This window comes from Dicentrarchus labrax, unplaced genomic scaffold (genome assembly GCF_905237075.1).
Source record: "Dicentrarchus labrax unplaced genomic scaffold, dlabrax2021, whole genome shotgun sequence".
NCBI lineage: Eukaryota > Metazoa > Chordata > Actinopteri > Moronidae > Dicentrarchus > Dicentrarchus labrax.
The window spans coordinates 30,450,465-30,463,748 of NW_026136704.1; the positions used below are offsets into that span (position 1 = coordinate 30,450,465).

The 13,284-nt window shown below is 41.9% G+C and overlaps 1 protein-coding gene across 3 annotated transcripts in view; it reads left to right on the forward strand.

Moving 5' to 3' along the window:
• The window catches only part of slc8a2b (solute carrier family 8 member 2b), a 164,509-nt gene that overhangs the window by 120,329 nt on the left and 30,896 nt on the right, over nt 1-13,284 (forward strand). For all 3 annotated transcript variants that reach the window (XM_051398566.1, XM_051398565.1, XM_051398567.1), the window contains 4 exons: nt 3,905-4,419; nt 9,373-9,510; nt 9,886-10,113; nt 11,013-11,408. In XM_051398566.1, coding sequence (XP_051254526.1) covers nt 4,033-4,419; nt 9,373-9,510; nt 9,886-10,113; nt 11,013-11,408 — 1,149 coding nt within the window. In that variant the 5' untranslated portion in view covers nt 3,905-4,032. The remainder of the gene's footprint in view (nt 1-3,904; nt 4,420-9,372; nt 9,511-9,885; nt 10,114-11,012; nt 11,409-13,284) is intronic.

Sequence of the window (13,284 nt, forward strand, 5' to 3'; positions counted from 1 at the left end):
CTGTCACTCCTTCTATGTACACCTCCCTCCGCATCTCCATTTTTCTACACGTTCCTCCCATCTCTATTTGCCGAATCTGTCCCTTGTTACTTCCATTCCTCCAACTCTATCTCCTTTCCTTATTTTCTCCATCATTTCCCATCCATTTCTTCTCTTTCTCATGTCTCTCTTCTTCCATTTCTCCTCAGACTCTATCTTCACCCATCCCTCCTCCTGCATTTTCAGCATCCCTTATTTCACAGAAAACATTTCTTTGCTAAGTGCTGCAAATCGATCACCCGTTGGAAACCCAGAGCCGCGTATAAAAAGAAACATGAATGCATTTTTAAAGAAATGGAAGAGACAGTTATTTGTGTTCTGATCGTGCAGCCTGCGTCCTGTCCTTTTGATTAGTTGACAGTTGTTTGGGGATGTTGTTTTTTATTCATCGTATTCCACTGCCACTTAAATGAATAACCTTTTTTCAAATTACATTTTTGTGAAAGGGACTCAATGCAGAGGCTGTCGAGGTGAGTTAATCAAAACTAACTGCAGGTAATTCAGTTCTGCAGATGAATGTGAGAATCACAGTGGCGTCCATTAGTACTTTACTCTCATTACTTCACTTTTTAATCCCTTTCAGTGTGCTGCCGGCTCAACTGAGACTCTTTGTAGCAAAAAGAGAAATCAAACAAGAAGCTGAAATAGATTGTTGTTGGAGTTACTCAGTAGTGAACCAGATTTGCAGCTCGTACAACATTTATTCCTGTCTGAGTAACATTTGTTTCCAGTGCCTCATAACACACTATGAACCATGCTGCTGTGTATATGTTCGATATACATATTTCATTTGATAATCCCATTAGAATCAGTCTGTGTTTGTTTTACTTGAAGATCTCAGCTGACACTGAGTCTAATATGAGACAGTCCAATAGGACAACAGGAGCCTGGAGCGACTCGTCTGATGTTTTTTTGAGGACAAGCAGACCTTTCTGGACAGATTGGTAGAACATTTCTGATTCTCATTTCAGTCCTGTTGTTTCTCTTGGCAGAAGCGTTCAGTGTCCTGTTGTGTTCGGGGCACAGTAGATACAGAGAAGCAAACAGAGAGAACAAACATGTTGTGTAGTTACACAAATCCAAACTGAAGCCACACAGAATCTAAATATCTAACTTTCTGTGTCAAAATATTTGCTGTCTCCGCTCCAGTTCAGTTTGGTCAAAGGAGACATTTTGACCTTGTTATCGTAACATAGCAGTTTGGGCTGCAACTAACAATTATTTTGATCATCAATGGATTGTCAATCCTTTTCCTAATTAATTCATTAGTTGTCTGGTCCATACAATGTCAGAAAATGGTGAAAAGTGTTTCCCAAAGTGACAAAGATATTCAGTTTATTGCCAAAGAAGACTAAAGAAACAAGAAAATACTCCAGTTTAAGATACTGAAATCAGAATTCGGACAGTTTTTCTGAAGAAATTTCTTAAAATGATTTAGAAATGATCAGGTTGACAAGTTATCGATTAACTGTTGCAGCTTTACTTAAGTTGATTCAGGCTTTACTAACACTGCAGCTCTTTTTATTGGTGTGTGAAGTCGTGAAGTGTAAATGTACAACATGATGGCAGGAAAGAAACACTTTGGGGTTAATTTAGAGGTTATTAGAGGTCACTGTAGTATTATTAAAACTTGATAAAGTTCTGTTGACATTCCTTCAGTCTTTGAGCACAATCTGGGACATAAAAAAATATATATATCATTTTGAGCTCTGAAGGGCAACACAAATAAAAACACCTGCAGGTAAAGACTAATAATCACCTGAAGGAAGACGTTTACACCACAACCTTTTTAATGACATCGCCATCATGTCATAACTTAATTACTATGACAGAGAGGAAGAATAGAAAGGCAGCGGAGTGATATTTATATGATGATAAACTGAGATTAGCTGACGTGTGTAACATTTTAAAATAGAAGGTGATGGCAGGTGCTTTCCTCCTCACTAATGGACGGATGGAGAGAGAGATGAAGCGTGAGAGGAGGAGAGAGGTAGAAGATTAAGGGCCGGTGCACATAACAGGGTTCAGTCCATCTGTCCACCCTTTGGTTTCACGCTGAGGTTTAAATCTCACCAGTTGGCGTTTCTGCGTACACACACACACACACACACACACACACACACACACACACACACACACACATAGTGTTGTATAGATACACCAGACAGGGAGCCAAATATGAGAAAAAATAAACAAAATATAGTATTCACTCACACATACAAAATCTGTCGGTGTGGGTGTGTGTGTGTGTGTGTGTGTGTGTGTGTGTGTGTGTGTGTGTGTGTGTGTGTGGATTGACAGGGAGGAGAGTGACATTTGGTAAACAGTCCCGGGTTTGCATGATACGAACAAACAACAATCTTGTGATGTGAGCTTATTTTTCTGGAGTCGCCCCTTCCTCTCTCTCTCTCTCTCTCTCTCTCTCTCTCTCTCTCTCTCTCTCTCTCTCTCTCTCTCTCTCTCTCTCTCTCTCTTTCTCTCTCTTTTTGATATTTTCTGGCTCAAAAGAATTACACCCTAGTCTGAACTAAAATCAATAAATTCTCTCTTTTCTTGATCTACCCTCTATCCCTCTTTGTTGTTTCTTCATCTTCTTCTCTCTCGCCATTCACTTCTCTCTTCTCTTTTCTCTTTTCTCTCTTCTCTTTTCTCTCTTCTCTCTTCATCTCTTTCTGGTGACCCCCGTGCTCCGTCTCTGCCTCTCTTTCCAACCTTTTTCATCTTCACTTCAACTGTTTTGTAATTCTCTGTGTGACTCACCACCATGAATAGAGTGTGCCAGGGTCTCCACCCAATCACGTCATCCGATACGAATCACGCTTTTCATCTGCTTTTTCCCAGAATTCCTTTGTTTTTGTTAATGTTGACTGTTTGAATGCACCCACTTGAGTAGATTCTCTGCTCTCATATGAGTAATGTTGTGCCAGTAGAAATCACTCTGGGCTCTTTCTGAAATGTATGTTGACATTGAAAAGCAGAAAAAGAGTTGGATGTTCTTTGATGTGTTTGTCCTTGGTGCCAATGACAAGTAGATTTAGCAATTCATTGTCCAATATTTTTCTTTAATTCATCTTTCTCAAAAGTATAGCGGCAAGGTGTTCAGCGTTCTACCTTTTATCATTTTTCAAGGATTTTATAAATACTGTGGTGACGTCAGTAGTCCAAGCAGACTTCATCCTTCAGGTCAATAAATTCTCCAAATTTCTAGAAAAGTAAATTTGGATTATGAGTACATTGTCTTCTGTGGTTGCTTCTGTACGGCCCCAAGATGTTTCTGCACTGCACCTCCTAAAAGGAGGCTGTCTTTGATTTCTATGTTGAGTTTCTGTTCTGGCTTTGTAGGTTTTTTAGGTTTGTGTGATTTTTTTATAGCCAGATGGATGATATACCAACTTCATAAGTCTCGACCCTCTTTGCTTTGCTGGGGGTTTCAGGTATTTACTCATCATGCCCCAATATCTCTAACATACCTGTGGGGAGTGATGAGGTCAGAAACTAAACTTAAGATATGAGGATAAGGTATTTATTTGTTTGTTTGTTTGTTTATTTGACAGGAACTCTAGTTCTTGTTATTTTCCATCAGTTTGTCTCAGTGGATTTTTTTGCTCACGCTGAAATCTTTTCCACTCAGGTGGACGTGTCTTGGCCTCAATTCTCCTCTAGAACGAGTCTGCTTTGTGTCCAATCTTGTCTTTGCTTTGACTTTGTATTTAATGACTGCCTCTGTGTTCAACACACCTTCACACTTCTTTGCTCCTCTTATATCTGTATAGAAGATAGACTGTGTGCTCTGTTAAAGTCTTTAAAATGTCTCACAAACTAATTTGCTCTTTCTTTTTCATTCTCTCTTCTCTCTTTCTTGTAGGTGAGCCAGTCACACCACCCTCAGCTCTACCCAGCGCCTCCCCCTCCCACCTCCCTCTTCCTCAGCCTAATCCCGTAACCCTCTGCCTCACCCTTTCCTCCCACTTCTCGTGGGAACCACGCGCCGCCATGTCTATCTTGGCCTCCCCCGCCCCCTTCCTCCTCCTCCTCCTCCTCTTCCTCCTCCCACTGCCTCCCTGCCAGCCTGAGTCCCAGCGCAGCGTGCCCAGTGGTGACCCCGACCTGCGAGTGGTCTCGCCCTCCATGTTCCCCTCCTCCTTCGCACCTTCCATTTCTTATGGCAACAGCAACGCGTCTAGCAGAAGAGAGAAGTGTGACGAAGTGCCGGTGTGCAGACCCGGCATCCTGCTGCCCGTCTGGGAGCCCAACCAGCCCAGGCTCGGCGAACAGGTGGCCAGAGCTGTGGTTTACTTTGTGTCACTCATGTACATGTTCCTGGGAGTTTCCATCATCGCTGACCGCTTCATGGCGTCCATAGAGGTCATCACCTCACAGGTGAGAATGAGTGAATGGAGGAATACATTCAATTATTTGTTCCTTTTTTCAGTTCAGCACCACACTATATATCCAGTAAGTTCACACAATAAACAAGCTCACAGTTCAGCTCATTTCTTTGCTTGTGGCCTTACCCTTCGTTAATGATTACATGTGATCATCATTCACTAAATGTCCGGGGGAAACAGAAATCAGATTGCTATTTGCGTCTGTATATTTAGGTATTTCCTGTAGAAACAGGCAGTTAGGGAAGGTCACGGTAGCCAGTAGTGCTGTGGTTACGTCTCCCCAGTCCAGCAGCTGTAGCGGACTCATTAGCTGACTCCGTCGGACTGGGAGCTCCCAGTAAACAACACGTCCAGACTGGGACTGAATGCAGCATCCGATGTTGACGACAGAGGTGTTTTTAGCCTAACTAGCTAACAATATTTCTAGCAACAAGTCCATCTTGAAACTCCGTAAATCACCTCGGTACTGCTGCTGCTGGGAGGCTGCTGAGCCCCGTTCAGTTGCACGCTAATATATTCTCTATAAAATATGATCCAGTCTTACCCAAATCATTAAGAAAGTTGTGCATGTTCATTCGATGCAAATTTGCTATACCAGCCTACATGAGTGTCGTGTTTAAGCCTACCTCACGTGTTAATGTCTTTCTTCATCATCTGTGACGTGATCTCCACACAGTCAGAGAGTCTGCATCCTCTGCTCATATTTCAGTTATAAAATCCCAGCGTGCCACAAAGTGTCTCTCCTGCCGAGCTGCTGATAGCACTGTCGGCAGAAGAGTCACAGTGGACGGCAATAAAGGAGGTTGTACCACTGTCTGGTTCAGGGGGGGTTTATCTGACTTCACTGACAGTCAGCACCAGAGCAGAGCGCATCAGAGCAGCCACTGTCCCCGCTGCCCTCCATTTACTACCACTCTTCTGCACTTCTACCACAGTTAGTTTTGTGGTTTGTGGTCATTTTAAGACTCGGTTGTAAAGTTTACAGCCTGCCATGCTGTCGCTCCTGCATTGCTGTGTGTTCAGTGATTAAACAACAAACATGCAGAGATTCAACACACAAAACCAGAGTCCACTTGGGGTCTTCTCTACTGATGACTCAAATCATGGCAGGCCTAGTTTTTTAGTCTCTATTGTGCATAAATCATTCATTAGTACTTGTTATATTCAAGGTTAATGAATGTGCAAGATTGCCCAGAGGAAGTGAAGCTGCCAGTGTTACATAATCATGTCATTGTCTCTGTACTGCAAGCCAGGCCTGGTCAGTTTCCTTAATGGGGATTACATGGATCTCTATCCATTTATCCTTTATAATGGTGAAAATGACCCTCAGCTGTTTTCAGAGACACAGACAGAGACAGAACTGTGTGTTTACCCAAGAGGGTAATAGTCATAAAGTGTGTCTATTTGGACTGAACATAGAGGGAAATACTGAGGTGTAGTCCATCACTATCAGTATATAGTACAGTTGGTGAAAGTTGGTGCAGTGTGTGTGTGTGTGTGTGTGTGTGTGTGTTGTGTGTATTGTCCCAGGCGGCCTGTAATGGTTCAGATGTTGAGGTTATGAAGTCATAAGCGCTGTAGAAAAAGAGAGGAAGGGTCCCAGGAGGTTTGAATGGAGGCTCAGTATGAGAGAGTGGGACAAGGAGACGTGAAGGTCAGCTGGAGGGCGGAAAAATGACAGGAAGGAGAGAGTACGATGAAAAATAGACTCACTAAACTAAATACACAAATCAGGAACATTTTCCTTGTGGTCGGCTGAAAACTTATTTTGTCTGCTGTTCTGCTCACAAGAACATTATTGTTCCTTTATAAAGTAAAACTGCAGCTTCATGTAATGATTCAACTGCAAATGTATCACTATATTTCATGGTTCCTGGTACCCGAAGCTCAGAGGTGGGTGGTAACAAAGTACAAATAAATTATAGTTTTTTCAGGTATCTGTACTTTACTTGAGCATTTATTTTTATGACAACTTTCTACTTTTACCGCCTACATTTTTACACAAATATCTACTCCTCACATTTTCAAAACAGGCTTGTTACTTTAGTTTTTCATGCGTTTGAAGGGAATTATTGATATATATACGTCTTAAAATGATTAATGGAGGGGCAGCGTTTTGATAAAAGTGGAAGCCTATTCCAAAGGTTTTTACATCTTGCACGTCTTCCCAACATCAAGACTGCTGTACTTTTGAATCAGTACTTTATCTAATCTTCCACTTGAGTCAAGAATGTGTGTACTTTTGCCACCTCTGCTAAAGCTAGATAAGTTCATGAAGCTGCTCTGCTATTTTACAAGCACACTCTTTCAGTTTGTTCTGTGACTGACGAGTATATAGATGTAGTTTTATCCAGTTCTTGTTTTATTTCTTTTAAGATTTATGAAATGCCTCCACTAACCTGAGCTTGAACTTCTGAATGGCTCTTTAGAGGGTTAAATGGTTTTAGTATGCTGAAAGACGAAACTGCTCCACATGAGATCCGATGAAGCATCACCGGATCCGATGGAGTGCTTGTTGTCTGAGAGGGGACTGATTGGCAGTTTAAACAGGACAAACAAAGGTAAATAAATAAATACAGCTCATTCTTTAACCTTTTAACCTTTATTTAACAAGTAAACAGGAACAGATTATTATTTAACCTCAGTAAGTTTACGTTCTAATGTATTGATTTATGAAGCACAGCACAAGCTTTGTTCATTTCCAACCACTAAGGTTACTCATTTAGATATTACAATATGTTAAGACATTAAACAAGATTAAACTTCACCTCCTATCATCCTGCTTTTGATAATAGCTCTAAACAGAGCGAGTTAATGGAAAATAGCTGAACATCCAGAGTGGTGCATTAGGGAAAGTGAAGATGATTCTCCCCACGGTTTCATTACTTTTTGACGTAATGAAATTTCATCATCTGATTACAAACCGTTCTGAACTGTCATCCAGTGTGAGGTTGCTACAGGAAAATCAATGATATTACTTAATATGTCTAATGAGATTCTTCAGAAACTGATTGTCAATATAGCAGTTTGTATATAATGACATTATTCAGTTAGTAAACTCACAGCTGCCTGTTTCAGTAGACATGATACAGAACAAACTCTGGTGAAAAGAAATACAGGAATCATACCAGTTTGTTTCTCTTCACTCAGTCCATGAATATCTGCATCACCACTGAATTCCCTTCAGCAGATAGAGCGAAGGAAAGCAGAGGTAACACAGATATATAGCAGAAGGCAAAGGAAGGTTGAATAAAGAGAAATCAAAGGGTTAATGGAGGAAGGGGAGCGTTCATATGTCCTTTTCGAGATCAATGTAAATGACTGTCCTATTGTGTATCCCACAATCCATCACTGTGGCAGCCACAACACCTCTTCTTGCAGAGGGTTGGTTTGTCCCCTGAAGTTATTGAAGTCGGGTCTGTGTATCATCGTTTTATGTTTATGTTGCAGATTTCTGTTTCTTCTTCACCGTGCTCTGAAAGTGGCCACTGCACGCAGATTTGGTGTTTATGACAAATATTTATCATTATTATCCAGTTCACCAGCGTTGATGGCCTGTAGCCTGAGTAATATAAAGGTTTATTAGACCAGAATTGTGCTGAGGTATAGCCAACAGAAACTGGTTTTGTCTTTGCATGTGTGATGTGTCTGTTTTTAAAGTCGTGACATTTAGTTTTTTATATATAACTTCCTTTGTTGAATAATCCCCATGACAACTGCTGCCTTTGTGTAATTTACATCACAATAGTGTGGAGCTGTATGTGATCATGATGCTGATGATCTTTTATCGCTTCCTGTTGTTTGCTACAGGCTACAAGGAAAGACAGTAATTTTATTATTGTGTTAGATAAGCCCAAGAGTTTATTTTGCAAAGGTAATAATGATTATTATATATTCATTTTATATAGCGATTGGAAATCAATAAAGGAAAAAGAATAGGGTGACTGATCACAGATTAAAAGCAGATTTAAATAGATGGGATCTGAGTGCTGTTTTGACTGATGGGAGTGAGGGAGAAAGTCTGAGGTGTTGGCCCTCCCAGGTCTTGGGCTTGGACCCGGGTGAGAGGGGTGAGGAGGATAGCGTCTGAGGCTGCTGGTGGGAGTACGTCGGTGAGGTAGGAGGGGTTGCAGAGGGCTTTGTAGACGATGAGGGGAATTATGGACTGGATTCTTTGCTGAATGTGGAGCCACTGGAGGTTTTGAAGGACAGGGGTGATGTGATCTCTGGGTGAGTGAACAAACAGCTGAGTTTTGGATGTACTGTAGTTTGTTCAGGACTTTGGTGGATGTGCAGAATGCTGCTGCAGCAGTCGAGTCGTGAGGTGATGAAGTGGATGAGTGTTTCAGCAGCTGAGAAGGAGAAAAATTAATAAGAATGCAAATACAGTGAACATACACATATACAGTACACCTACAAGCATTACATTTACCTGTATGTGGAGTACATTAACTGATATTTACTGATATATTTATACTTTATTTGACAAATGCTAGTTTTCAAGTCCTCACATCTTTTAATTGTTTTTTAAAGGCCCTGCACTCCTCTGTCACAACTACTCAAATCAATGAGCTTATTCTGGATGATTAGACCGCTATTCAGGTCTGTGTGGATGTACATAGACTGTTTGATCCTCCTCACTCTGGCTTTGTTGCACCTGTTAGATTGGGACAAATTACCCCTTTATCATTGTAACTTCATCAGTGAATCTGGTGGATGGTACATCCCTACATAGTCTGTCCCTTCTTCAGCCTGAGCAGAGGCCTAATCAGCCAAAATAATTGGAAACACCTGTGGGGGCGTATGCATGGAATTTAAAGCTTGCTCATGGAGTTTGTCAACACTGTGTGTGTGTGTGTGTGTGTGTGTGTGTGTGTGTGTGTGTGTGTGTGTGTGTGTGTGTGTGTGTGTGTGTGTGTGTGTGTGTGTGTGTTTTGGCCATCAGGAGAAGGAAGTGACCATCACTATGCCAAACGGGGAAACATCAGTGGCGACGGTTCGAATCTGGAACGAAACAGTGTCCAATCTGACACTCATGGCTCTCGGCTCCAGCGCTCCGGAGATACTGCTGTCTGTTATAGAGGTACACACACACACACACACACACACACACACACACACACACACACACACAATACTCCACCCTGTCTTTGTATCACAGGTGATGTGGATTCATTGATGCTGCCAGCACACTCTTTTTTCTCACCTTCTCTTTCCATCTTCATCAAATCTAATTTCTTTATTCTAGAGCAAAATACTCGTATTCCTTTCCAGCTGTATCTACATAATTGTAATATCCATCCATTTTAAAACAATAATGACTGTCTGTTGGCAAAATAAGCCATGTTGTTACAGTCTTTTTCAAATGAATTAAACGTAACTCTCTCTGTTGTGTGTTTAAAAACCAGTGAACAATCTCTACTGTATGTCTTCCCTCCCACACACGACATCTCTCCAGGTGTGTGGTCACAAGTTCGAGGCTGGTGAGTTGGGACCAGGAACCATCGTGGGCAGTGCCGCCTTCAACATGTTTGTGATCCTCGGAATCTGCGTGTGGACGATCCCCGCCGGCGAGACCCGCAAGATCAAACACCTCAGGGTGTTCTTCATCACCGCCTTCTGGAGCATCTTCGCCTACATCTGGCTCTACCTCATCCTGTCTGTCATGTCGCCGGGCGTTGTGGAGGTGAGACAGACTCAGTGTGGTGACACTGATACTGAGTGGCACTGTTCATCTGTAAAAAGGCAGCAGCACAAGTGTAGTTGCAGCTAGAGGACTGCATTGGGATTGGGATCCCGCGAGTGGAAAACACGCACAGTGGGAGCGTGGGGTAATGACCAGAAATCCACCAGGAGCAGGCGGGAGCTGGATTAAGAAAACAGTCCCGCGCTGGGCTCTAGTTGCAGTGCCCTTTTTGTCTCACATGTTTGGTAGTCAGCGTACTTTTATATAATTTGGTCCCAAATGAAGCCTCTTACATAAAGGTGGATGAAGTGATACAACCACTAATGTCACTTGTTTTGGCATGAAGCACATTTTGTTTATGTGTCAGAAAGTATTGACGTAAATATTTTGGGTTTGTCCAGGTTTCCATCTCTGAAATTGACTCACTACAAATGAGTGTAGTTATAGCCTAACTGCATCAACATCTTCTCAAATAATATTGTTATTTCATTTCAGTATCTTTTTAAATCTAAACTCAGTTCAAAAAGGAACATAAATCTTCTCCTGACAGTTTACCTGTACTGCTGTATATGAATGTTTGAAGAGGCGTATTTTCATTTTTGGGTTGTTGTTTATTTCCCATTCGGCCTGGACTCTCCTTCGGTCCCTTGAGCTGTCTGTTGTGTTTAAAGGAGATCAGCTGATGTGAATTGGCTCTTATTTAAGTTCCCCCCTTCCACCACCTGCTGATACTCAGTTTGTGCCGCATTGCACCAGATTTACTCCTATGTGCCCAGAGTTTGCACTTCCAGTTGTACCTGTGCCCAGTTTCAGGAACTATGTGCCCAAAGAGAGGAAGTGATGTTTTTAATGATCTGATGAAACAGGGATGTTTAGGAGAATCTGTATGTGTGTTTCAGGTGTGGGAGGCCCTGGTGACCCTGCTGTACTTCCCAGTGTGTGTCATCCTGGCTTGGATCGCCGACCGCCGCCTGCTGTTTTACAAGTACATGGGCAAGCGTTACCGTGCAGACAAGCGCCATGGCATCGTCGTGGAGACCGAGGGAGACTTGACACCCAACAAAGGCGGCATGGAGATGATCATAGACGGCAAGTTCCCACCACGAGGCGGCACCGTGGTCCCTGCTGAGAACTGCGGGGGCGGCACTCAGGATGGCACAGCAGGCACTGCGGCCAATAACATCGGTGCTGCAGCGGGGGCCATGGCAACGGGAGCCAGGGGCAACCTGCCCAACTCTAACAGCACGATGGTCAATGTGGAGAGCAGCAAGGAGTTGAACGAGAGCCGCAAAGAGGTGAGAGACAGAGAGAAATGGATTTGTGGATACATGGAAGTATAGAGAATAAAATATTTGATAACAAACATATATCAAATATTTAATTTTAGAACTCTGTTTATGTGCTGTGGCCCCAAGATTTGACATTTTCAGATTGCAGCCAGATGACTACACACTCACCTCAACCTCTACTTCCTTCAGTTCAGTTTCCACAAAACAATATCCTGTGTTATGATTGTCCCTGTCCTTGTCCTTGTCCTTGTCCTTGTCCCTGTCCTTGTCCCTGTCCTTGTCCTTGTCCTTGTCCTTGTCCCTGTCCTTGTCCCTGTCCTTGTCCCTGTCCCTTGGGTATATAAGAAGAGGATGTCAGCTGAGTGTGTCTGTTGCAAAGGTTCAAATTCTCATCACTAGAAAAGTCTCAATGAAACACAATTGAAATTTGTTTTGATCTGTAAGCAACTAAAGATACACATTTGAGTAATTGTGTAACTGGAGGAAAGATTTCCAAAAAAAAGAGAACAACTGATCCAAAATCAGAATTGATTTGTGGCCAAAAACCAGGAGATCTTTTTCTGTTGGGTTTCATTTCATTTTATTTTGGAGTAGCTAATAAAGAGCACAGAAAGAGGCAAAATGATGATTTATAATCTGTCGTGTCTTAAACAGCGTTCAGACCAAAAACAGTCCTGCGTTAAAACAAGTGACTACGTTGGTGGATGTGACTATTGAGACATTAAAAACGATCAAGGAAGTCCAGTTTGAGTGTCAAGCCATGTTGTTACAGACACACCGGTTGGTTGGTGCAGAACATCTCATCAACATTTATTCAACATCAAATTGTTTACAGAGAGGGTGAAATAAAGAGAGGAGAGCGAGGAGAAGAAGAGTTTATTCACACATAACTGTAACAGAACTCATTTAGAGACACCGTTATCACTGCAGATTGTGCTCTGTAATAATTCTGTAATCTCATTTCCCGAGTTTTTTCTCTGTGAAAAATGCACTTAACATATAAAACACAATTTCTGCTGTTGTGATTATGACAAGATTGGAGTGCAAAATAATGGATAATTTCCCTGCAGGAGACAGTGAAAGTTGCAGTGAAGTGTTGGCGTTGTTTCCTGCTGTGATGAATGGCTCCAGTTTAGATTTCCATTTCCTAAAGTGATGCATGCTTTGTTCTGTGTTTTGTGATGCCAAATTCTTTGTAAACTTTTTACCTGATAGCTGAGCAGAAAGCAGATGCAGATTACATTACCCACAATTACACCCATGTACACCTGCTAATGGGGTGCTAAAAGGAGATTATTAGTTGCTCCTACATTGAGGAGAAGACAGAGAGCAAATGAGATGTTTAATGAGAAGTTTAAGAGGTAATGGCAGGACGGAGAGAAGAACCTGTGGGATGTTTGACAGACAAAGATGAAAATATGATAATGAGGTCAGAGAGGTCGAAGAGAAAGGAGACACCGAGAGAGAAACAGTCGCATGACGAAAGTGAGAAGGACAGAAGGAAAGAGCTGAAGGGAGATTAGAAACAACAAGATTGTGTTCTGGGTGGCAGAATTATTTCTCATACTCCTTTTTTCATTTGCATTTTTTTGTACCGATTTTATGAAAAGTCAGTTATGATTTGCATTACATTTGGATGGAAACCTGTTTTATGACATAAATAATTTTTGGCTGATATGCACTATTACTCAGATTTTATTGGCCCACTCGCTCATAATGTTACCAACAGTCTTGGAGGAATATTAAAAATCTGACTTTTGATGCAATGTCGTCCTATGGATCATATTATATGGATCGTATTATATGGATCATATAATATGGATTGTTTTATATGCTGAGTGCAGTCCACACCTGCATTGTGCTACTCAGGGTGACTGATGTG